Raw genomic sequence first — 26,919 nt, 5'->3', positions numbered from 1 at the left:
CCCCTTTGGGTTCTAGGTAAACCTAGCACAAAATCCATGCTAATATCTACCCAAGGGGAAGAAGCAACTGGCAAAGGTGTGTATGTACCATGAGGCATCACTTTAGACTTGGCTTGTAAACAAGCCAAACATCTAAAACAATGCCTTTGGACATCCTTTCACATATGGGGCCAATAAAATTTTTCTTTTAGCAAACTAAGGGTTTTCTCAACATCAAAGTGCCCCATAAGCCCACCTTCATGACTCTCTTTAATTAATAGTTTCCTAATGGATCCTTGGGGTATACATAACCTTCCTTCTTTGTACAAATACCCCTTAGCCATATAGAAACCATCAAAAGCTTTTTGTTGGCATTTTTTTATAATTATCACCAAAATCAAGATCTTCCTCATACAACTCCCTAACATTATCAAATCCAAGAATTTGAGTACCTAGAGACATAAGCAAAGTATGCCTTCTAGATAAAGCATCAGCTACAACATTTGATTTTCCTTTCTTGAGTTTAATAATATATGGAAATTGTTCAAGGAACTCTAGCCATTTGGCATGCCTCTTATTTAACTTACCTTGACCTCTTAAATATTTAAGTGACTCATGGTCACTATGGATGATAAACTCTTTGGACACAAGGTAGTGTTCCCAAGTTTGTAAGGCTCTAACCAATGCATACAACTCCTTGTCATAGGTAGGGTAATTGAGGGAGGCACCTTTTAGTTTTTCACTAAAATATGCAATGGGGTGTCCTCCTTGCAATAACACAGCTCCTATGCCAACTCCTGATGCATCACATTCTAGCTCAAAAGTCTTTTCAAAATTTGGTAGAGCTAAAATGGGTGCATTAGTAAGTTGATCCTTAAGAAGTTGAAATGCTTGGTCATGCTTTGAAGTCCATTCAAATAACACATCTTTTTTGACAAGCTCATTCAATGGTGAAGCAATGCTAGAAAAGTTAGGCACAAATCTTCTATAAAAACTTGCTAATCCATGAAAACTCCTAACTTCACTAACATTTTTAGGCTTTGGCCACTCTTGAATGGCTTTGATTTTCTCAGGGTCCACACGAACCCCTTCTTTGCTTACTATAAACCCTAGGAAAACCACATGATCCACACAAAAAGTACATTTTTCAAAATTTGCAAATAAGTGGTTTTGCCTAAGGATCATCAAAACTTCTCTAAGATGTCCTGTGTGATCATCTTGAGACCTACTATAGATTAAGATGTCATCAAAATAAACAACAACAAATTTACCTATACACTCTCTCAAGACATGATTCATAAGCCTCATGAATGTACTTGGTGCATTAGTTAAACCAAAAGGCATAACAAGCCACTCATACAATCCAAATTTGGTCTTAAAAGCAGTTTTCCACTCATCACCCTCTTTGATTCTTATTTGGCGATAACCACTTTTAAGATCAATTTTAGAAAATATAATAGCACCATGTAATTCATCAAGCATATCATCAAGTCTAGGGATTGGGTGCCTGTACTTGATTGTGATATTGTTAATAGCCCTACAATCACTACACATTCTCCATTTTCCATCTTTCTTGGGCACTAACAACACAGGCACAACACAGGGACTCAAACTCTTTTGTACCCACCCTTTATCCAATAATTCTTGAACTTGGTTCTCTATCTCCTTAGTTTCTTGGGGATTTGTCCTATAGGCTGGTCTATTGGGTAGACTAGCCCCAGGTACAAAATCAATTTGATGTTCTATACCCCTAAAAGGAGGAAGGCCCTTTGGACCATCACTAGGGAATATATCATCAAATTCTTTTAATAATTGAAAAACTTGAGGAGGTAAAGAACTAGGCTCAATGCTTAAATTATGATAATGAAGCATACCTCTACAAAGAAGAATGTAAGAAGGCTTTTCAACAATTAAAGTTTGTTTTAAAAATTCTTGTTGAATTCCTTCTATTGGAAGAGGTTTCTCTTCCTTCTTCTTCTTTGAAGGCTTGTGCTTCTTTTCCTTTTTTTTTAAATCAAGTTTTTTTTTTTTTCTTCTCTTTTCATTTTCATTTGTACTTGATCCTCTATTACTTGTGAAGGAGACAAAGGATGAAGTACAAACTTCTTTTCTTTATGAGTGAAAGTAATTTCATTGGTAAGGCCATTGTGCATGGTTTTCTTGTCAAATTGACATGGCCTTCCCAACAAAATATGGCAAGCCTCCATTGGAACTATGTCACAAACCACTTGATCTTCATAGTTACCAATAGTGAACTTGACTTTCACTTGTTTATCAACATTGATATCCCCATCTTCATTAATTCAATGAAGTTGATATGGTTTCGGATGGGGAATAGGAGTAAGACCAAGCTTCTCCACCAACCTTGTGCTACAACAATTGCAACAAGACCCACTATCCACAATGACAGAACAAGCATTATCAAAAATTTTACACCTTGTGTGGAAAATATTCTCTCTTTGTGAAATGTGAGACTCATGAGGTTGGCTTCTAGGAAGCCTTCTAATCATTAGAAGTTGACCATCACAAGGATATGCACTTTCAATTGGATGGTCTTCCTCACTTGTTTCATTATCACTTGAAGTAGTGGAACTAGATTCATCAACACTACTATAAACGTCTTGCCCTTTCAAAATCATCACCTTTTTAGTGGGGCATTGAGAAGCTATATGGCCTCTCCCAAGACATTTAAAGCATTTGATGTCACTAGTCTTACCACTAGAAGTGACAACATTTTTATTTTTCTCTTTTTCATTTTCTAGACCTTTGCCAAATTTCTTAGAGGAATCATATTGACCCTCCCTCTTGTAGTCTTTCTTGATATAAGAGCTAGATTGAGTTTTGCCTTTAAAAGAGCTTTTTCTCAAATTTTGTTGTTCCACCCTTATACAAAGTTGGACCAAATCATCAAGGTCCCTATAAGGGAGTAACTCAACTCTATCTCTTATGTCAAAATTTAGACCACTCAAAAATCTAGCAATGGTCAATCTTTCTTCTTCCCTTATTCCAGCCCTCATGAGATACAACTCCATTTTTTGTCTATACTCCTCCACACTCATGTTCTTTTGTTGGAGTCTTTGGAGCTTATCCATAAGCTCCCTACTATAATAAGAAGGAATGTGCCTTCTTCTCATAACACTCCTTAATTCATTCCAATAAGTAATGGGAGGATCATTGTGAAGTCTTCTCTCTCTTTCCAAGGATGTCCACCAATACATAGCTTGTCCTTGGAAAGCTAAGGTGGCCAAGGGAACTTTTTTTTCCTCACCTACTTGATGACAAGTGAAGATTTGCTCCACTTTCATCTCCCAATCCAAGTAGGCGTCCACATTTTCTTTTCCATGAAAGTAAGGGAGATCAACCCTTGATTCCCTCACTTTTGGTTCCTTAATGACTCTCCTAGGTTTAGGTTGGTAGTATGCATCCATATTCAAACTACCATCATATTCTTGGCTTTGAGAGTCATTGGAACTCTTAGTGGAACTTTTAGAAGAACTTTTTTGACTTTTGTTTTTATGTAATTTTTTTAAGAGTTTTTCTTCTCGTTGCTTAATCTTTTGTATCTCTTCATCTAAAGCAATAAGTTATACTTCTCTTTGAACCTTTTCTTTTTGTTTTTGAAGTACCTCTTCATGCTTCCAAAGTTTTAGTGCTTCAACCTCCTTGATAATTCTTTTAAAACTTTTAGGAGTTTTAAAGTCACTACTACTTTGAGAATGATGACCCGTGATTAAGCAATAAGAATTTATATGCTATGAAAAAAGTTATAAAATGTTTTTGTAATTTTCTAGGAATGAAAATAGAACTTGGAAGTCTAAGTGTACAAGTTGCACTATCAAGGGAGGTGAGCTACAAAGAGTCACTTAATAACCGAGCCTTTTCAAGTGGAAATCACTAAACTCCTTTGTGGTACTTCCAATTCCCCAAAACTTTTCACAAAAATTTTGTATGCTTTTCACAATTTGTTTGTTTTTAAGACTAAACTAAACGTGAGAAAATAAAACTACACAATTCTAGACGAATTAGGGCAGCAAAGTAAACACAATTATGAACAAGAAACTTAAAAAAAGCAAGATTAAGTAGCTAGTCGTATAACCCTAAGTGGAAGCTTGAAACATATGAAATTTCCAAGCCACTTCCACTAGTACTACACGTGAGAAGGCTATCAAGGAGTTAGATATACCTGACCAGCTTCTTAATACTCCCTCCAAGCTTTACAAATTGGTTTAAGATACAAGAGATTTTGCAAAAATTTAAACTAGCCTAGAAAGCAATAAATGGCAGCTTTAGTGACCAAGCTAGTGACAGATTTGTTGTCCAATTTTCTAAAACTTGTTTAAGTGTTTTAATCCGTCACCAACTCTCCAATAAAGAAGCTCCTGGAACTGCACAATAAACACAACAAAAGAGGTTAATGGAGGCTGATGTGCTTCCACTTGGATGCACATAGGAAGAACTTTAAGTCTCCACGGATCCTTGGAAGAAGCTTCAAGGATTGGAGCTCCAAAGAGACTCAAGGTGGCCCAAGCTTGCTTCTAGCTAAGTTCCACGGAAGAAAGGGTGTCCTAGCTCTACAAAGAGAAGCACTCAAGGAGGGTAGAGTAGGAAACCAAAGGGACTTTCGGAGGGTGAGTTTTCAAGTGAAGAAATCTCATTCAATTAATTCCAAAAGTGCTATAAGACTCGGCCATAGAAAGATTTATAGGTGAAATTAGGTTAAGGGTTTAAGTTGGGTTCACCTAGAGTTAAGTAAAACCATGGTATGGTTAACTTAACTCTAGGCGCCAAAATTTGAATTCTAAAATTCAAATTTTGGTGCCAACCGGCCACCCCCTCCATGTGCTCTCATTTGGCATGTAATTAGGAGGCCATTTGAGTTGCATTTCGGATCACACCATGTGCATGTGTTGCACATGGCCGAAATGCACACCAAATGTGCTTTTAATTACATGCTAATGAAAATATACATGCAACCTTAATTAACCCTAAATTCCAAATGACCTCTACATGTAATTCCTACACTACAAAAGGCCGAAAATACAAGGCCCAAAAGAAAATACAAGGCACCAAGGCCCAACCCTATACTAACCCTAATCTAATGGGCTTGAGCTAAAGCCCAACAAAATAAAGTGATGGGCCTTTCTTGGGCTTGGGCCCACTCTTCATGCATCCTTCTTGTCATTGCTCTAGTAGTTGGGCCCTTAGCCCATGGGCCTCCTCCATCATCCCCTCCCTCTTGAAGAGGATTTGACCTCAAATCCAAAGTGTCCTCTTCGTGGGTAGCTAGTCCTGTAAACAAAGAGAGATCAGAAACATTGAAACTAGAACTAACACCATACTCAGAAGGGAGATCTAGAACATAGGCATTGTTATTGATTTTCCTAAGGATTTGGAAGGGTCCATCTCCTCTAGGACTAAGCTTTGACTTTCTTTTGGAAGGAAACCTATCCTTCCTAAGATGTAGCCAAACCCAGTCACCTTCCTTGAAGAGAACTTCCTTCCTACCCTTATTATTGTATTTTTGGTATTTTTCTGTTTGGGATTGAATATGATCTCTAACCCTCTCATGTAATTTTCTAACAAACTCAGCCCTTGTAGTACCTTCTTTATGAATAAAAGAAGCCACATCAGGGAGAGGTAATAAATCCAAAGGGGTAAGAGGATTAAAGCCATAAACAATCTCAAAAGGAGACATGTTAGTGGTCTTGTGAACCACTCTATTATAGGCAAACTCCACATGAGGGAGATAGTCATCCCATGACTTTTTATTGCCTTTGAGGATTGCCCTTAACATAGTCCCGAGAGACCTATTGACTACCTCAGTCTGTCCATCAGTTTGAGGATGGCATGTGGTAGAAAATAGAAGTTTAGTTCCAAGCCTTGTCCAAAGAGTTTTCCAAAAATGGCTTAAGAACTTAACATCTCTATCAGAGACTATAGTTTTGGGTAACCCATGTAGTCTCACAATTTCCTGAAAGAATAACTTAGCAATGTTACTTGCATCATCCACTTTGTGGCATGGAATAAAGTGTGCCATTTTGCTAAAACGGTCCACAACCACAAATATGGAATCCTTTCCTCTTTGGGTTCGAGGCAAACCAAGGATAAAATCCATGGAAATGTCTACCCAAGGAGAAGAGGATATAGGCAAGGGTGTATATAGCCCATGAGGTTTAGTGGTAGACTTTGCTTGTAAGCAAGCAATGCAACTACTACAAAACCTTTGGACATCTCTCTTCATATGAGGCCAAAAGAATTTCTCTTTCAAAAGTGAAAGAGTCTTCTCAATTCCAAAATGCCCCATGAGCCCACCCTCATGGCTCTCCCTAACCAAAAGTTTTCTAATAGATCCTTGGGGTATACAAAGTTTGTTTTCTTTAAAAAGAAACCCCTTAGAAATATAGTAACCTTGGTAAGGTTTTTGAATACATAAAGAATAAAAGTTAGCAAAATCAAGGTCTTTCTCATACAACTCCTTGATGTCATCAAACCCTAGTATTTGAGAACCTAGGGTGTTCAACAAAACATGTCTTCGTGACAAAGCATCAGCTACTACATTTGTAGAGCCCTTTTTATATTTGATGACATAAGGAAATTGTTCTAAATACTCAACCCATTTTGCATGCCTCTTATTTAATTTATGTTGACCCTTCAAATATTTAAGTGATTCATGATCACTGTGTATGACAAATTCTTTGGTCACAAGATAATGTTCCCAAGTTTGAAGGGCACGAACTAAAGCATACAACTCTTTGTCATAGGTAGGGTAGTTCAAGGTAGCCCCATGAAGTTTTTCACTGAAATAAGCTATGGGGTGACCACCTTGTAACAACACAGCTCCTATGCCAAGTCCTGAAGCATCACATTCTAGCTCAAAAGTTTTAGAAAAATCAGGCAGAGCTAGAACAGGTGCTTGAGTAAGCTTAAGCTTTAGATCTTGAAAAGCTAAGTTATGTTTGTCCTTCCATTCAAAGACCACATCCTTCTTCACCAACTCATTGAGAGGTGAAGCTAATGTAGAGAAGTTAGGACCAAATCTCCTATAAAAGCTTGCCAATCCATGGAAGCTCCTAACTTCACTTACATTAGTAGGAATAGGCCATTCTTGGATGGCTTTGATTTTCTCGGGGTCCACATGAACCCCATTTTTACTCACCACAAAACCTAGAAAGATAACATTATCTACACAAAAAGTGCACTTGTCGACATTGGAAAACAAGTGATTGTCTCTAAGGACAAGAAAAACTTGCCTTAGGTGATCCACATGATCACTTAGACTTTTGCTATAGATTAAAATATCATCAAAATAAACAACTACAAACTTCCCAATGCAATCCCTAAGGGCATGATTCATCAACCTCATGAATGTGCTAGGTGCATTAGTAAGCCCAAAAGGCATTACTAACCATTCATATAGTCCAAACTTAGTCTTAAAAGCGGTTTTCCACTCATCACCTTCCTTGATTCTAATTTGGTGATAGCCACTCTTAAGATCTACCTTGGAAAATATGGATGACCCATGCAATTCATCAAGCATGTCATCAAGCCTAGGAATTGGGTGCCTATATTTTATGGTGATGTTGTTGATGGCTCGACAGTCACAACACATCCTCCATTTTCCATCTTTTTTTGGCACCAAGATGACTGGTACAGCACAAGGGCTTAGACTCTTTTGAATCCAACCCTTCTCCAACAACTCTTGTACTTGCTTCTCTATCTCTTTGGTCTATTGTGGATTAGTCCTATAAGCTGGTCTATTTGGAAGACTAGCCCCAGGCACAAGATCTATTTGATGCTCTATTCCCCTAAAAGGTGGAAGTCCCATTGGACCTTCCTTGGGAAATATATCATCAAATTTATTTAAAAGATTTTTCACCTCAAGAGGTAGAGAAGTGTCCAAAAAAGATGTGGCAGTGCAAGTTAATGTTCCTCTACACATGAGGATATGAGAAGATGGTTCAATAAAGAGAGAAGTTTTGTGTAAAGGTTTTGATTGAAAACTCTCTTCTTGAACTATCTCTAGAGAGGGAACATTAATCTCTCTAGAATCCTCTTTTTCATCAATTTTTAGAAGTTTTTTTTTTTTTCAACCTTTTTTTGTTTTCCTTTTTCTTGCTCACGTTTGGCCTTCATTTGTACTTGATCTTCTATCACTTGTGAAGGTGACAAAGGATGAAGCACAAACTTTTTACCCTTATGAGTGAAAGTTATTTTATTAGTTAGGCCATCATGATGAGTTTGTTTATCAAATTGCCATGGCCTACCCAATAAAATATGACAAGCCTCCATAGGAACTACATCACATTTAACTTTATCTTGATAGTTCCCTATAGAAAACTCTACTTCCACTTGTGGTTGACCACCATATCCCCATCATCATTAAGCCAATGAAGTTGATAAGGTTTTGGGTGGGGAGTGGTAGTCAAACCCAACTTTTCAACCATCCTAGTGCTACAACAATTGCACCAAGATCCACTATCCACTATGAGAGAACAAGCTTTGTTTGAAATATTACATCTTGTATGAAAGATGTTCTCTCTTTGGGATTGTGTATCACTAGGTTGGTTATTGAGGACCCTTCTCATCATAAGAAGTTCTCCATTATAAGGATAAGTGACCTCACATGATTCTCCTTCACTTGCTTCTTCTTCATCCTCACTTGAAGATGAAGAAGCAGTAGCTTCATCTTGGCTACTATAAATGTCTTGGCCCCTTAAAATCATCACTTTTTTGTTAGGGCATTGAAAAGCAATGTGGCCTCTCCCAAGACACTTAAAGCATTTTATGTCACTAGACTTGGTGCTAGTGTATGAGGTGTTTGTTTTTTTATCTTTTTCTTTACCTTTATCTAGATTTTTGGAGGAAGAAGTATTTTTCTTGTCAAAATCATTTTTCTTACCCTCCCTCTTGTAGTTATCCTTAGAAAAAGAAGATGAGTATGAGCTTACTTTAAAACCTTTTCGTAAATTTTGTTGTTCAACCTTTATGCAAAGTTGAACCAAATCATCCAAATCCCTATAAGAGAGAAGCTCAACCTTATCTCTTATTTCATAGGATAATCCACTCAAAAACCTAGCAATGGTAATATTTTCCTCTTCTCTAATGCCAGCCCTCATGATGTACAACTCCATCGTTTGTCTATATTCTTCCACAATCATATTTTTTTGATGGAGTCTTTGGAGCTTGTTGATAAGCTCCCTAGTGTAGTAAGAGGGTATATGCCTCCTCCTCAAGGCATTCCTTAATTCATTCCAATATTGAATTGGAGGTTCATTATGGAGACGCCTATCTCTCACAAGAGAGGTCCACCAATACATGGCATGACCTTGAAAACTCAAAGTGGCTAGGGAAACTTTTCTTTCTTCACTTACTTGGTGGCAAGTGAAGATTTGTTCCACTTTCATTTCCCAGTCTAGGTAACCCTCCACATCATCTTTTCCATGAAAATAAGGGAGATCTACCCTAGATTCCCTTGTCTTGGAGTTCCTATGGATTCTCCTAGGAGGTGGTTGATAATGATCTCCTAAAGCTAGGCTGTTATGCATTGACTCTCCTAGTGTGGAACTATGAGTGTAGGAACTATGTTGACCATGGTGATGTTTTCTTTTATCTTTCTCCTTTAATAAACGAATTTCCTCCTCCATTAGAGCAAATTGAGTTTCTTTTTCAAGTTTTTGTTGTAATTCTTGCTCTTTCCATAGTTTTAGTGATCTTAATTCACGTGACAATTTAGTAAAACTTTTGTTGTCACTTGAATTAGTATCACTATGAGGAGTAGAAAATTCTTCCATTATAGGTGAAAGATTATTTTTTATGAATGAACTTTGAAAAGAAATTGTTTTTATGCAAGGTTAAGACTAAGTACTTAGAGGATTATGTATACAAATTGAACTTTCGAGGGAGGTGAGCTACTAAGAGCCACTTAAAAACCAAACCTCTTCAAGTAAAAATTACTAATCCCCTTTGTAGTTAATCTTTACCAAATTCTTTTCAATGAAAATTATTTTTGATGTTTTATGAGCTATGGCATACTAGTTGTAGGAAAGCAATTAAAACAAAAGATAAACAAGAGAAAAAAAAGCTATCTAAACGTGTCCTAGGGTGAGAGCTTGAGAGATACCAAAGATCAATCAAGGACCACTCCCACCAAGTACTAACGAAAATTCTATTCCTAAGGAGAGATGGTTGTGTACCAAAGACACCCCCAAGACACTCCTACAAAGGCCAAATACAAGATATGAACAAAGTGAAATACAAAGAACAAGTGGCTTTAAGAAAAATTAGAAAAACAGCCACCAAGAATTAGTGATGGATTAGTGACCAATTTTGCAACAAAATTTTCAAATTAGTAAGGAAAAATTGGTCTCTAAAATCCGTCACTAATGCTTATGTATATATATTTTTTTTTAAATTCAAGTACAATTCAAATTGATTTCTCCTCCAATCTTCACGGCAATTCCAGTCCAGCAATCACAATTTTTCCAGCCAAGAATGTTTATGGTGTATGTGTTGAAGTAGTCAAATCCGAGAGCCACCTATGTCCTTTCCTCTTCCTTTTCTTAGGCTTCTTTTGATGACCCTTGTAGAACTAGCTTCTAGGAAGATAGGCTAGGTCAAACTTAGGCCACACTTTGATTTGAACAATTATAAGAACAACCAGAAAATATGGAAGAAGTAGGGAAAAACAAGAGTAGATTAAGAAATGACAAGTTTAGATGACACAAAAATGTAGATGACTAGAACAAGAAGGAATTTAACCTAGATTAGTTCTAAAATGGATGCTCAAAACCAAAAACACTCAAGAGTAGAATAGCTGAAAATTTTATGATTCAAAATAGGTTCAAACCGAGAAGCAAACAATTGAGAAATCAAACTCCTTGATTGGCTTTTACTTTTCAAATTAGGTTTAGCATTTTTTTTTCTTTAATCACTTTTGTTTTGAATTTCTTTTGATCTTTCTTCTAATATATTTTTTTTTTACAAACTTAGGAGTTGCCTTTTTCTTTCAATACTTAGAAATCATATAAGTCTCGGTCACCTTATGAAACTCTAAAAAACCGGATTTCAAATTTGAATTGCCAAATGACAAGCCAAATAAAATTCAAATTCAAGATAAATGGAACATGCTTTTCATGCTTGTAGTTTTGAATGGCACATGCTCACGGTTTTAGGCTCCAAGATTCAAATTCAAATTTGAATTAGTAACACAAATTTTCAGCACACACCACAACATTAAGATCAAACACTCACGGATACACAAATTGTTTAAGACATTTTCAAAATTTGGAAAACCTAAAATTCTAAGAAAACTACTAATGATCTAATAGTAGTTCATGAACTCAATTCAAAACAAAATTTGATGAGCTTATACAAGATTTCGGCCAAATCCAGAAAAATTGATTCAATTTTCACAAAGAAAAGTTCTAAAGGATCAACAAGCAATGCTAAGAATTATGAACATATAAAGGACTACACAACCCTACTAGACATGGATTCAAAACAAAATTAAGACTCAAGTAATCCAATGACCGAATAAAATTCAAATAAGACTCAAAAAAACCAAAAACGTTCTTAGGCAGAAAAATTCCTATCAAGCACAAGAAGAGAGCATGATTCATGGAAGCATATGATCATAAACGCATAGATGAATCATTCAAGCAACAAGAACTAGATCCATCAAATTTTAAGGCAAAATTAGATCTAGGTAGGATTAAACTCAAAAGTGAAAAAACTCAAAATGAATACAAGAACAAGATGATGAGCACAAGAACAAGATGAACCACGGATCAAAATTCAAAAGACAAGATAATGAACTTATCTCTTGAAGACCGAAGCTCTTGATACCACTTGATGTGCTTCCACTTGGATGCACATAGGAAGAACTTTAAGTCTCCACAGATCCTTGGAAGAAGCTTCAAGGATTGGAGCTCCAAAGAGACTCAAGGTGGCCCAAGCTTGCTTCTAGCTAAGTTCCACGGAAGAAAGGGTGTCCTAGCTCTACAAAGAGAAGCACTCAAGGAGGGTAGAGTAGGAAACCAAAGGGACTTTCGGAGGGTGAGTTTTCAAGTGAAGAAATCTCATTCAATTAATTCCAAAAGTGCTATAAGACTCGGCCATAGAAAGATTTATAGGTGAAATTAGGTTAAGGGTTTAAGTTGGGTTCACCTAGAGTTAAGTAAAACCATGGTATGGTTAACTTAACTCTAGGCGCCAAAATTTGAATTCTAAAATTCAAATTTTGGTGCCAACCGGCCACCCCCTCCATGTGCTCTCATTTGGCATGTAATTAGGAGGCCATTTGAGTTGCATTTCGGATCACACCATGTGCATGTGTTGCACATGGCCGAAATGCACACCAAATGTGCTTTTAATTACATGCTAATGAAAATACACATGCAACCTTAATTAACCCTAAATTCCAAATGACCTCTACATGTAATTCCTACACTACAAAAGGCCGAAAATACAAGGCCCAAAAGAAAATACAAGGCACCAAGGCCCAACCCTATACTAACCCTAATCTAATGGGCTTGAGCTAAAGCCCAACAAAATAAAGTGATGGGCCTTTCTTGGGCTTGGGCCCACTCTTCATGCATCCTTCTTGCCATTGCTCTAGTAGTTGGGCCCTTAGCCCATGGGCCTCCTCCATCAGAGGCTCCTCACAAGGTGAAAGGAATGGTCACTCAAGTGAAGGAAATTTAGGAAAAGTTAGGTCACTAAATTAGGTCAAAATTTTGTAGTCTTAGTGTCCAAACTTTTCCTACTCTTTGTTGAGCAATGCTTGATCCTTAAGCAAAGATTTGAGGTCACTTCCAGCACAGGGAATTTAATGAAAGAAAACAAGACAAGCAATAAAAGCACAATTTGAAAAGCTTATACCAAAAATGAAGAGTAATATATATATATGACAAGACTCAAAGAGGTTCAACAAGTAAAACTGAAAAATAAGACTCCAAATAAAGCTAGCACTCAGTTAGGAAGGTTCCTAGATAGGTACTAGAGTAGATGAACAATACAAATTTTTTTTGAAAGCAATTGGATAAGTATAGAACAAGTAGTAGTCAAAACAAGCCAAGGAATCAAGTATTTTTTTGTCAATGTGCACCTCTCGGCTTTTTCAATTTAAATTGCTTTATCTATTTTTTTTTAATTCTTTCTTTTTCTATATTCAAATTAAGATTCCAGAGAAGGTATTTGCCTTTTGTTTCAATTTTTTTTATGAATCCAAGCTATAGAAACCGAGACTACAAGTTAACCAAAAATTCAAGTGAAAATGATGAAACTAGTGCACTAGTCTTTAGGTTTTGTGTTTGGATTCCTTTTGTACTCTTTTCTTTTGAACTTTTAAAACTTAGGCTCTGTTTTTGTCTCTGTTTTCAGCCTCTTACTTCTTTTTTTTTTTTTAAATTTGAATCCACAAAGTTAGTGCACTAGAAGTAGGATTAAGCACTTGAGATTTTAGGTAACACAAATTTTCTTAAGTTTTTTTTTTAATGGAAAGTAATTTGAAAACTTAAGGACATAATGGAAACCTAACTCTAAAGAAATTTGCTAGAACTAGTAGCAAATTATGAACACAATAAGGCAAAAGAAAAAGCACATATAGGTAGGCACAATAGAACACAAACCGAGAGCAACAAATGATGAACAATGCACTCAAAAAAAAAATTAGGTCAACATGCTATTCAAGGAATTCTTAAACATATAAGGACAAAACAAACATTCTAAGACAAAACATGGATTCAAAAACAAAATCTAATGCAATGCATGGAGTCCAATCACGGACACATACTAGAATGGAGAGACTCAAAGAAATTCAAAATAAGCACAAGCTAATAGGTCCTAAACATGTTGATTGTGGAAGAAAATTCAAAAACAATCAACCAATGGATCTATGGAACAAAATGTGATTCAAAACATATAGATCCGAAAAGAAACTCAATCAAGACAATTAGAACACAAAGAACACACTAGAACACAAGAAGAAACGGACTCAAAAAGTGAAACAACTTATCTCCTTGAAGACCTTGCTCTTATACCAAAAATGATAGAAGAAGTAGAAGAAGTGAAGAGTGGACTCCTCCTTAGCTCCTCCTAAGCACGGATCTTCTTCACAGGAGAAAGGTCCAAAGTGTTGCACACTTTAGAAGGATGAGAACTCGCGGATTGAAGAGGCTTAAGCCTAGAAGGAAGTATCCGAGCTTAACAATCAAGAGATTGCTCACTTCAAAGGGAAGGAAATGAAGGTTTCCTATGGTGTTTGAAGGCACTCTCTCTAGTTTTCTCTCAACTTCGATGACTCTTGAAGAATTGCTGAATATGAAATCATAAATTCAATATATGTTCAAAAGTGTTTGTACAAGGTGGGAGAGATACATTTATAAGTGAAAACTAGGTCAAAATTGGCGCTAATCCGTGTAGCTTAGTTGGCGCCATGTTTGAATTTCAAATTTGAATTTGAAATTCAAACTCAGGCTTAACCAAGAGACAAATCCGGATAGGTACCTCATTTTAATGTCATTTGGGAGTGATTTGGATTGAATTTGAAGCTCACATGGCCGGAACCTCTCCATGCATTCCATGTGACTCAAATTCAATTCAAATTACTTCTAAATGTCATATAAATGAACCCTAATGCACCTATTAATGTATACTTCATATAAACCTAATCTATTGACCGAAATACATTGGCCTAAGAAATACAATGAATAGGAAAAATTACAAGAAGAAGAATGAGCCTAATATTGGGTGTCAAAAGCCCAAAGCCTAAGAAGCCCAACTATAAGCCCAAGAACATAAAACCTAATCTATGGTCAAAATACAAGACCAAAATCAATGTAATTTCCTATACTAATAAAATGCAATAAAACATGGTGTTTATTCAAGTAAGGTCCATGTGAGAAGCACCCTAGGCCCACCAAGCCCATTGAGCCCACTAAGCTCTGAAGCAGACAAGTCTTCAAGTAATCTCCTGGCCATAGCTCTAGTGGTTGGGCCTTTGGCCCATGCTTTTCCATCATATAATGTATACATTTGTGCGAAGACATCACACCATATTCCATAACTCAATTCCACATCTAGATCATCAATTTCTACCAAATAATATAACAATAACATTTATAAATTAATATAAAACCCGATTGAATCACCAATTTAATAGAATCTTGACTCAAATAGTAAAACCTCCAATTTTTCCAAAACCTAACTCACAGACACTTTTCTATAATTTGTTCTCTCTCCGAAATCATCATTTTTACAAATTATTTACAAATTCCTAATCCTCAATACATGCAAACTTTAATGGGATCATCAATTCCTCAGGCAAAAATAATTATAAAATTACCCATAATCCTATAGAATTCCTCCTCTACCCAATTCTCTCATGTAACTTTGCATACAAATAATTCCCCTTTTCCCCGTACCTTAATAAGCAGTAGCTGAAACTAAAGCAGGATCTGGTTGGTCTCCTCCTCTGGGTTCCCCTCGGTCTTTAGAGAGTGTAGAAGAAAAAGGAGTTAGAAGTGAAAAATGTGCTTTTGGGAGTGCGAGAGCGTGCTATTTATAGGCATCAAGAGTGGTTAGAACTAGAGTTGTCAAAACGGGTAACCTGGCCCGACCCACTATGGGTTGAGCATTTGGTGGGCCAACCAACCCGACTCATTTATTAGTGAGCTCAAAAAAATTGAACCCGGCCCGGCCCACCACGGTTTGGTGGGTTAAACGGGTTGGCTCACCTAATTTAAAAAAATATATAATTTTTTAATATACAATTAAAGCCCAAAATCATAATTAAATGATAATTCTAAATACAATCAAATAAAATCTAAATAATCTCATGTAAACAAATATAATTCAAAATCATCTCAAATACTCTTTTGGGCCCAATAATTCAAATATAATTCAAACCCTAATGCTCATTTGGGCAATTGGGCCCAATAAACTAAAAGTTGAAGCATAAGTTTTTTTTAACGGGTTGGTGGGTCAGCCTGGCTCACCACGGGTTCAACCTGGGTGAGTCGGGTTGTTAGTGAGCCGGGTTCAAAATTGGCTCGTATTGAAATTTTCAAAAAAAATTTGGCCCAACCCGGCTCGAACTCGTGGTGGGCCGGGTTGGCTTACTAGGTTGAGCCCAGTTTGACAGCTCTAGTTAGAACGACCCGTTTCAAATCCGGAACGGCCCGTTCTGGACTCATTCGTCATGTGTAAAATTCACATATCCAGAACGACCTGTTCTAGGGTTGCATTTTAACCTATAACGACCATGTTTGGAACAGTCCATTCTTAAACCAAAATGACCCGTTCCCAACTAGGGTTACAAGCCTTTTTGTTGATTTGGAATTCCCCGTTCCAGTTGGGAACAACCCATTCCCAACTAGAGTTTATAAGTCTTTTTAGTAGTTTGGAACAGCCCATTCCAGTTTGGAAACGAAATGTTCTAGGCTACTAAATCATCCTTATTGGACTTTGGGCCTTCATATAATTTGTAAAAATTAGGGTGTTACACGTGACAGAAACCACCTACTTTGATAAATTCTTTTGATATATTTTTTAATTTCGTCAAAAAGCCAATTTATTTGGGACAAAAAGTCCATTTTAAGACTTTATTTAAAAAAGATACACAGTAAAATAACTATTTATACATTAAAATACATCATAAATGTCAAATGTCTTAGAATTTGATTTTAATGGTGTTTTAAATTTTATTATCGTGAAAAGCCAAAAATTTCATCTTATAAATTCTATATTAAACAGGAAAAATATGAAAATATAAATAGAATGGACAACCAAAATAATCTTAAAAAATAATCTTTTAACTATATTTTATTTACCTTTCAGTCACAGATTTTTTGTAATCACTTTAAGACAAAATTTTAAGATATTAGAGAAAAAGAAAAAAAAAAATCATCTCTAGCATTCGGTGCTAATTCTTGTAGATTTTCATTTTGTTCTAGTAATCTTTAAGACATTGGTAACTTGTTTATTTATTTATTATTATGAAAGAAAGGGGTTATAACTATAAGTCCAGGCTCTGGTAGCTGATAGCATGGGAATTCAATTTCCCGTATGTAATTAGATTTGGTCTTTTCTGTTTGGTTCTTTTTATTTGTAGCTCTTGTTATTAAAAAAAAAATGTTATTTCATACATGTGCTTATCTATTCCAACTTTTCAAGATAATTATTTTTAGAACAGTAGCTTTTTATGATCCTAGCATTTTGAATAATTGTCAATTATATACTTCAAATATTTATTTATATATTTATCTATTTATATATAAAAGTTAATTATATTTTATTACATCAAAATGTTATTATAAAATTAATTTTATATGTTCCCATGTCAGCATATTTATTTATGTGACAAATTTTCTAAATTTTTATCTTTTCATCATATTTTTCCTTTATTTTTTTTACATATTATATCTCTATATTTTATTTAATTTAACTCTTATTTTTTATTATCTAATTTTTATTTTATCATTATCATCATAAATAATTTTTTTTATATATGCATCTATCTATTTATTATTTATATATAAAAGCTGAATTATATTTTATTATATCGGCGCGTTATTATAAAACTAATTTTATATATTGTCATGTCAGTATGTTTGTCTATATGGCAATTTTTTTAAATTTTTATTTTCTATAATATTTTTGCTTTACTTTTTATATATTATATCTCTCTACATTTTATTTAATCTAACTCTTATTTTTTATTTTCTAATTTTTATTTCATTATAATCATCATAAATAATTTCTTTTTTATCCGCGTATCACACATATTTATGTCTAATTTATTGTAAAAACCACGTTTAATCCTTCAAATTAGTATTATTTTTATCGATGTATATATTTAATAATTTAAAATTTAAAATTTTGATATATAATCTCACGAGATTCATATATGGTTGTTTTTTTAATAGTTTTATTTAACTTGATATTAGTTAGTTACTTTATAAAATGAATATAGTCTTACAAAAATAATTATTTTTTATAATAATATTATTTTATTTTTAAAAAGAGAAAATAATGTATGTATGATAATACAAAAAGGCTTTATATTATTATGTATGATAATATGAAAAGACTTTATATTATTACTAGTGGGACCTAGATATTTCGTGCATTAAACAATTACACAAATAATTATATATATATATATATATATATTTATTTTATTTTATCTCTTATCCATAAAAAATTATTGTATAACTGAATAGGAAAAAAAAAGAGATAAAAATAATTATTTAAAAAAATATTTCCTTTATTAATAATTATAGATTATAGATTATTATTATTTAATCACAAATTAGTATAGTAAGAAAAAAAAAGGTGTAGGTAATTTGAAAAAGATTAAAAATCATGGCCGTCAATTACGTTGACCTAGGGGTGTTAGCGTCAAATCAAATGACGCCGCAAAACATTTGATGCAAACCACTCCCTTTATTCTTCTTCTCCTCCTTTGATCCGCAACTGCAACAACACCACCTCAAACTAAGTCATTATAGTGCACCAGCCTTCCAAGGCCCAAACTCCTATCCAAAGCATTCAAGTCAATTGAAAGCCAAACCCTAGCACTTTCTCATACACACACTCATACCACTGTGATGTCGTGATCCTTATCGCGAGCATGATCAACAACGCCAACGGCATGGTTTCAACGTCTTCTTCATCGAATACTGCACAAGCGCAATCCACTGCCTTGAAGACGCATTTCAAGACTCCTGAAGGCCGATACAAGCTTCACTGCGATAAGACTTACCCTTCCACTCTTCTTCACTACGCGCATGGCAAAACCGTCTCTCAGGTCCCTCTCTTCTTTTTCTTCCGCCTTCGCGATTCTATTCTAACTTTTTTTTTTTTTTTTTTGGATTTTGGTTATGTGTCTCTACATTTTGCTTCGTGAATTTGTATTCATTCATAGGGTTCTCGAACTGTTTTAGCGAATTTAGACGATTTATAGGTTCTTTTGGTAGAAGTGTGTTATTCAATTCGTCTGGTTATTTTATTGTCATATAACTAGCTATCAATTTCAGTGAGGGCCTGGTAGGCACATTTAATTATTTAATCATTTATTCATTCATTTATCTATGTGTGTGATGGCTTTGGCTACTGTTGGTGGAATTAGAATGTGATGTGTTTTAGGCCTTGCTTGTTTACTTGGCATATTTGAGAGTGTTTGTCCCCAGAGCTCATTTTTGTTTTCTAAAAGTTTGTCTCATGAGCAATGATGAGAAAATGTCTATATGCTGTTTCTGTTTTTTGGTTTTTAAAATATTTGTTTTGGAAACAATTTTCAAAATATAATAGATTTTTATAAGAAATTGGTTGCTGAGTAATGCAAAATTGTTTTAAAAACAATTATTAAAAAAAAATGTGAAAAAGGAATCGAACATGCCTTAATCTTTTGCAACTTGTTGGTCGGGTTGAATGATCAGGTAACTCTGGCACTTCTCAAGGACAAGCCGTTGCCTTCAACACCGACTGGGCTGTCTTCGAGTTTCAGTGCCAGCATGGGGGTACGATCAGCAGCAGCGAGATTGTGGGGAGGAAGCAATGGAGGCCGGTCTCTTAGTTTTGTTGGAGGCAATGGTAGTGGCAAGAACCTTGGGGGGAACTCTCGGATTGGTTCAATTGGTGCCTCTAGTTCAAGTAATTCAGCAGCCAATTCAAATTTTGATGGGAAAGGAGCTTACTTGATCTTCAATGTTGGGGATGCGATTTTCATAAGTGATTTGAATTCACAAGACAAGGTATACTGGTGAGGTTAGGGTGGGTGGATTGTATGTATTTTGATTTTATTTATTCATGAGAGGTTTCTTGTTCATTGTAGGACCCCATAAAGTCTATCCACTTCAGTAATTCAAATCCTACGTGCCATGCCTTTGATCAGGATTCTAAGGACGGGCATGATTTGCTCATTGGCATGAATACTGGCGATGGTAAACAAAAGAAGCTTTCTCTAGAATTAAATTTCTATTTTGGAAGGAAAAATTAAAATATGTCAATTTATTCCTGTGTATTATTGTAGTTTACTCAGTGTCACTGAGACAACAATTACAGGATGTTGGTAAAAAGCTTGTTGGGGCCCAGCATTACAACAAGGATGGTTCTGTCAATAACAGGCATTATTTGATCCCTTGCGATGTTTTTTGCTTCTAGTGTCAGCTTCTCTCAAAATTGTTGCATGACGTAACTATTTTGCTAGCTTTTGTAAATTTATATTACTGTCTCAGAGGAGGCTTCTTGACTTTAGAGTAATCTTATATGCAGCAAGCATTCTTTGCTTTCTTGGGATATTCCTTTTTCGATGAGGGTGATCTTGGGAGTTTTTTTAGAACATATCATAAGACACAAATATGGAGTTAATATTATGCCTGGATGGCAAAACTTTGATAATTTCTGTACCTTTACTAGTTAACTGCCATCTATCACTCTGAAATTCGTCCCTAAATTTGATTTAGTATGACTACCCTGAATATTTTACTTTGCTGGTTACAGATTTATTTGTTAGTGATAACAAGGTTGTCAAATTTGAGAGTCTGTGTATATTCGTGGAGGTTTTGTAGCCTCTACTTGTAGGCTTGACTCATAAATTCGTTAAGAGTTTAGTTATTATAAAAATAATATTAAAAAACTTATTAATGACTTACATGCATAACATTATACTTTAAGACAACAATAGTTCAACATTTCAACTCCATAAAAATGCTAAGTGGTAAACTACAATAATAAAGTGATATTGTACATTAGTACTAAATAAGATTAAACTACATAAAAGATCAAATTATATATAGCTTTATAAAAACACAAGTTCCTAAAGTCAAAATATTTCAAAAAGAAGTTGATTTCTTCAAATCTTGAGTCATAGTAAAACACTAACACTTTGGAGTCAATGGTGAGGGACGGAGGAGGGGGTGCGAGAGGAGGATTACATTCGATTTCGAAGTCGCTTATTGACTCGAAGGTTTGTAAGAGTTTATACAAGTTTAAAGAATTTACCCAAATTTATCTGCAAAAGTTTTTAATATTGTTAACTTGTTTTCTCTACTTAGGATTGTAAACTCTTAGTTTACGTTAATTTGGAAATTTGACAACCTTGGTTGACAATGGTGGCTAGTGCATTGTCCCCTTGCAATCCCCCCTTTATTTTTAATAGTTTACTTGTAAATTTTTAATGAATTTGGCCCCCTCAACTAGTGGTGTTTCTTATGGTCTAGCTCCGCCACTGGTTATTCATTTGATTCATGTTGCAGTGGCTGTAAAGTATATACTGAGTTATTATGCTGATAGCTCTAAATTTGGGGCTGATTCAGTCCTAATTCAGAATGGGCATGGTTACGGGTTATCTGTGATAGTAAGAGTTGACCATCATCATATGGAGTTGTTCAGAGATACATTAGATGTACAGGGGAGCTATGAGTGCCATTTGCTTAAGCTATCTTTAATCTTGATAAACTTTTTCATTATTTTTTACATTATTGTGGCTATGTGCTAAATTTAAGCATATTTTGTCTTCCTGTTCACATGGTAGGGTTATTCTTTCCATATTTTCTGTTTTCCGTCTGTTTCAGCCTTCATGTTTATGCTGCTTCTGTAGTAATGTGTCCATGAGCTAGTCATTCATATTGGTGTGAACTAATCTCTCTTTGATGAAGATTCTTGATTGATGGAAAAAGTAATTTAATTGTGTACACATGCTTTACTGTATTGTATTATTCATCCTAGGTAAAGTTTGTAAATGTTGGTTTGCAGTGAAATTCAATGGTGTTAAATGGCAATGAGTAGCAGAGAAGCTATTAAATTGGTTAATTGTTATTAAAAATGTCCAAATTACATTAAAGATCTTTATACATTGGATTATTGTGTAAAGGACACTATGAAAACTAGCTCTTGTTAATGGTTTTTTGCTATGAGCAGCCGTTGTACTTGTATTGCTTGGGTGCCTGGAGGTGACAGTGCCTTTGTTGTAGCTCATGCTGATGGGAATTTGTATGTATATGAAAAGGCAAGGCTCAATAATCAAGAGATGTGCTAATTTGGTTCAATTGCTACTATGGTGATTTGAGCATATATTTCATTTCCATTTCACTTTCAGAACAAAGATGGTGCTGGTGATTCTTCATTCCCAGTTGTCAAAGATCAAACACAATTCTCTGTTTCCCATGCACGTTACAATAAGGTATCGAGTTTGACTTTTGATTTCTCAACAAAATATGCATATGAATAATTGCATTATAAAATTTCCACATTTGAATGTTTTCCAAAACTAATGATAATTTGCTAAGTTTGGTTCATGTGTTTTTATATGTGTATGTATCTGCATTACAAACTATGTACTTTACCATTTATAGTGTCCTATAATATCTGTGGTGTCGCAGCTCAAACTATGCAAGGTGTTGACAATATGAAACTATTTTACATTTATGAGTATTATTCTCTAGCCTTGTGAACTTATGATTACTTAGTTCTTCCAAACTGTTGCAAATTGAAATTTGATTGCTTAACATTTGATTGGCCATGTATTTAATACATTCATAGCATAATTTGTATAGGATGGATTATAGGTTTTTCAGTTATCGATAATTTCTTGCGTTCTCTCTCATTTTCTTTATGACTTTTTCTCCCTTTTAATATTGACTTTTGCAGAGTAATCCAATAGCCAGATGGCATATATGTCAGGGTTCAATCAACAGTATTTCTTTCTCAACTGATGGGGCTTACATAGCAACTGTTGGACGAGATGGTATATATATATATATATATATATATTTTGTATACAACTCCAGTACATTATTGTAGTGCTTTATTATTTCATTTTCTATACAAAAATATCTTCATGAATTTATTTTACTTCATTCAGGTTATTTACGAGTGTTTGATTACTTAAAAGAACAACTTATATGTGGTGGGAAAAGTTATTATGGTGCTTTGTTATGTTGTGCTTGGAGGTGAGGCATATTTGGTTTTAGTAAATTAAGTAATGGATTGCCATCTTTCGATATCTCCTATTTCCTTAGTTCATTTCTTACTCTAGAGCTTCTAAAGTATTAGTGCCTGACTTGCTCTATTTTAAGTACGGTTCATTGTCATTCCTTTAAATCATACTTCAAAAATACAATTTCATAATGAAAAGTCTGCTTTAACAGCGTGGATGGAAAATATATTTTGACTGGAGGAGAGGATGATTTAGTTCAAGTTTGGAGTATGGAAGATCGCAAGGTTGTGGCATGGGGTGAGGGACATAACTCATGGGTAAGTTGCATGGACTAAACAAAATTTTTCTACCATTAGTTTGAATTAATAAGGTTTTGATGCCATTTGGTGGTCATGGTTTCTAGTCATAGAAATATCTTCTCAACTTGCATTCATTCATACAGGTTGTCTACAACCAACCTTCCCCAAACCCTGCACTAGACTGTTGCTAATATGTAATTTTGATGCTTTAATGTTTGATCAGGTCAGCGGAGTGGCTTTTGATTCATATTGGTCATCACCTAATTCAGATGACAATGGAGAGATAGTTAGATATCGATTTGGTTCCGTTGGTCAGGTACTCAGACAGATGTTTTCATATTACATTTTTCTGTCTCCTATTGTAGCACTGGGTTTACTTCCTGATTGTGCTTTTCACCTGATTTTTTTCTCCTTTTATCTCAGGATATCGGGATGACATGATTAGTAGTTTTGAAATATATTTCTGTATCTCATTGTAGAAATTGGGTGATTGCTAGTTGTGGCTATGTAGTAACTTTGTGGGAAAATTCAGGCTAGACACAGTTTCCAAGTATGGATTTTGTGAAGGCTTCCAAGGATTTAGTATTAGTAGATTATGGAATACCAACTGTATGCCTGATTAAAGCTAAATCATTTGAAGCCAAAAAAAATTAATGAGGAAGGCCTTATTTAGTTATATTTATAATTTTTGTTGATATAACTTTTCCAATGTAGTGATATGACTGCTAATTCCCCAGATTATGTCTGTTATGAAAATTGGTTACTGTAGAACATGTTGCAGAGCGAGAATGCCTGTTGAAAAGATCATCTCTGCCCAACCCCTTACATTTATATATGGGAATGAATGGTCTCATGCAAGTTGTCATGTAAAGAGAGAGATAAATGTAAAGACATTAAATGTGGAAACCTGTCAAAATTTGTGATTCCCTATTTAAGGTCTCTACTCTTTACATGACATGCTTGTCATGTGAAAATTACAAGAGGATCCTTTGTGTATATATGTGAAGTATGTCATGTCCAGTAGTATGTGTGATGTTAGATTTTAAAAATGGCCTTTGATCTTTATGATCATTAACTGGGGGTTATGAATATATTCATTCCTGAAATTTCCCAACCTTTTATGTGCTTGCATTTTTTCAAACTGTTATGAGCATGAATGCACTAAACTACTAAAGATCTTTTGGTGGTTAGGACACACAATTGCTTCTGTGGGACCTGGAAATGGATGAGATCGTGGTACCCTTGCGACGTCCTTCATGTGGATCCCCGACTTACAGTGTTGGAAGCCAGTCATCCCAATGGGACAATGTTGTCCCGTTGGGTACTTTGCAACCTGCTCCTAGTATGTTGGATGTTCCAAAAATCTCTCCACTTGTTACCCACTGTGTTCATACTGAACCACTGTCAGGCTTGATATTTACCCAAGAATCTGTACTTACCTCCTGTCGGGAGGGGCACATAAAAATCTGGATGAGACCTGCAGCTGCCGAGAGCCAATCAAGCAACTCTGAAAACTTGTTAGCTACCAGCCTCAAGGAGAAGCCTTCAATTTCGAGTAAGAATGGCAATTCTAGCCATAGACAATGACTAAAATCTTGCTAATACTTGAAAGGGTATTCACTTTGAAACCCTTTTAATATTTCTTTTTCAATGTCCTTCTTAGTCTCCCTCTACCCCTTTTCACAGGGCTAAGAACCATGCGATTTACTTCTCACGGGTGCCTTCAGTGGCCTCTGGTTTTTAATCGAGCCCATCGGTGCCGTGTGATTCATGTAGTTGACCTCACTTAGTGGGTTAAAGCTATTATTATCGTTTTTTATATGGTTTATCTTTTTATCCAGTTGATTACCAAGTTTTAACATTTTGATTCTAGTAAAAAGATAAACCCAATTGGTTCTGTTGTATATACTGGGATGAGCATGCCATTGATGGCACTGTGGGGATGGGAAGGCAAATACTCTCAGGCCTCTTACTGTAAGTAAAAAACGGCTGTCATTAATATATGTCTGATTACAGGAATAATGTGAAATTGGTTCTTGGAAAACCGTACTTTGGAGTGCCTGCCATTATTTTTCTGTTGACTTTAATTGTGGGTGTTTTTCAACTATAACATCAACATCGTGGGTCACAGATACATAGTTAGGGAGAGAGCGATTTGTGTGCCGGGGAAATTCTTGTCTCTCAGAGAATTATAGTCATTGGAGGCTACCTGCTATATATTATAAACCCCACTAAGACACTTCTAGATTAAAGGGTGGATATGTTACTGGGGGAAGGATAGGAATGTATGTTCTGCATTATTGTTGTACATCTACTTGGCTCTTGATATAGCCAAGGCAAAATCATAATATTTAAATTTTAGGTTAATATTGATTGGCGTAAGGGTAATTCAATTTAAAATAAGGGGTACTACGATTGAAAATAGAGAACTAAAATATATAATGATATATGTAGAATTAGCACTCAAGTTTTAGGGTGGCGATTGGTGCCTTGAATTTGACTTCGAAATAGAATTGACAATTCCAATTTTAGTCATACTTTAGAATTGTAATTCTGTGCTCAATTTCGTAAAGTTAAAATATACGTATTTTATAGTCTCTCTGGACTAGTACCTAAATTTTTTTTTTATTTAAATATAAGGAAATTCTAACCATTTTTTTTTATTTAGTGCTATTATTCCAAAAAATACTTTTTAAGTTAAATGTGATAACTATTTTCAAAAAAATACTATTAAGGGTAGTTTAGTAAGTAAAGTTTAGTTTTTATATGAAATTAATTAAATTAAATAAATTTAACTAATTTTTTTAATGCGTAAATTTAGTTATTTTTATTTATATATCTATTAAATTATCATGCTAGACCTCAATGAATTACAATTCAAATATTTCACGCGAAAGTTAAAAATAATCAACCTACATATATAAAATAAATAATTATTACGAGAGTATTTTTAAGAATTTTTTTAATCATAGGGTTTTCAGGAATATTTTTAACTTTATACCTAATTTAATTTTTATTTATCATAATTATTTATAAATTAATTATTTTTAATATTTTAAAATAAATTTTTAATAAATAAAACTAATATTGTACTATAATATAAATTATTTATCTTAAATCTAAAATATATATTTATTCAAATTTATCATATAATTTATATATTTAAATATAGTATTTATTTATATATATAATTTATTTTAAGTTTTAATTATATAAATATTTAATATATAAATTACACATTGTTAAAATCCTAGTATTTATTATTTTCTGATTCTTTATCATTGTTTATATAGTTCAGAAAGTAGAACCATTCTTACCACTGCTGTGTCATTAGGGATGACAAATAAACCCGTACCCGTGGGTAATACCCGAACCCGTCCCGACTTTGACGGGGAATACCCGCTTTGACCGGGTACGGGTACGGGTACGGGTAAAACCCGATAAATTAAATCGGGTACGGGTACGGGTACGGGTATATACTTACCCGCCCCGTCCCCGTCCCCGTCCCCGTCCCCGTCCCCGTCCCCGTCCCCATCCCCGTCCCCGGTTAAATACCCGTCCCCGGTTTAATTATTTAAAAAAAATTAAAATTTTAAAAATAATGTCTCTAGTCTAAAGTGACTCACTCCAGCAACACGATTATAGCAAGTTTAGCAACACGAATCACACGATTACACTCCAGCCTCCACGAGTTAGGGTTTC

The 26,919-nt window shown here is 34.8% G+C and overlaps 1 protein-coding gene across 2 annotated transcripts; it reads left to right on the top strand.

The window, feature by feature from the left end:
- Positions 1-18,407: 18,407 nt before the first annotated feature.
- LOC109808638 (uncharacterized) lies at positions 18,408-25,045 on the top strand. Of its 2 annotated transcripts, XM_020371705.3 has the most exons (12): positions 18,410-18,787; positions 19,419-19,733; positions 19,814-19,922; positions 20,012-20,105; positions 21,901-21,988; positions 22,079-22,162; positions 22,630-22,726; positions 22,844-22,931; positions 23,130-23,235; positions 23,441-23,533; positions 24,409-24,772; positions 24,904-25,045. In XM_020371705.3, exons 1-12 carry the CDS (start codon positions 18,611-18,613, stop codon positions 25,005-25,007), a joined length of 1,719 nt encoding a protein of 572 aa, XP_020227294.1. In that variant the 5' UTR covers positions 18,410-18,610; the 3' UTR covers positions 25,008-25,045. The 2 variants fall into 2 exon arrangements, with proteins under 2 accessions (XP_082915673.1, XP_020227294.1); XM_083059547.1 differs by lacking the exon at positions 24,904-25,045 and having other exon boundaries at positions 18,408-18,787; positions 24,393-24,593.
- Positions 25,046-26,919: the final 1,874 nt, after the last annotated feature.

Source organism: Cajanus cajan, chromosome 7, assembly GCF_000230855.2.
Source record: "Cajanus cajan strain Asha chromosome 7, NIPB_CcT2T_4, whole genome shotgun sequence".
NCBI lineage: Eukaryota > Viridiplantae > Streptophyta > Magnoliopsida > Fabales > Fabaceae > Cajanus > Cajanus cajan.
Note: the sequence above shows the minus strand (reverse complement) of the source record. Positions and strands in the feature narration are given on the sequence as shown.

Excerpts from the sequence above, each read along its gene's own strand:
- LOC109808638 (XM_020371705.3), top strand. The coding sequence starts at position 18,611 with ATGATCAACAACGCCAACGGCATGGTTTCAACGTCTTCTTCATCGAAT. Across the intron at positions 19,923-20,011 it reads TGGCATGAATACTGGCGATG|TTTACTCAGTGTCACTGAGA; the intron begins GTAAACAAAAGA and ends GTATTATTGTAG. Across the intron at positions 23,534-24,408 it reads GATTTGGTTCCGTTGGTCAG|GACACACAATTGCTTCTGTG; the intron begins GTACTCAGACAG and ends TTTGGTGGTTAG.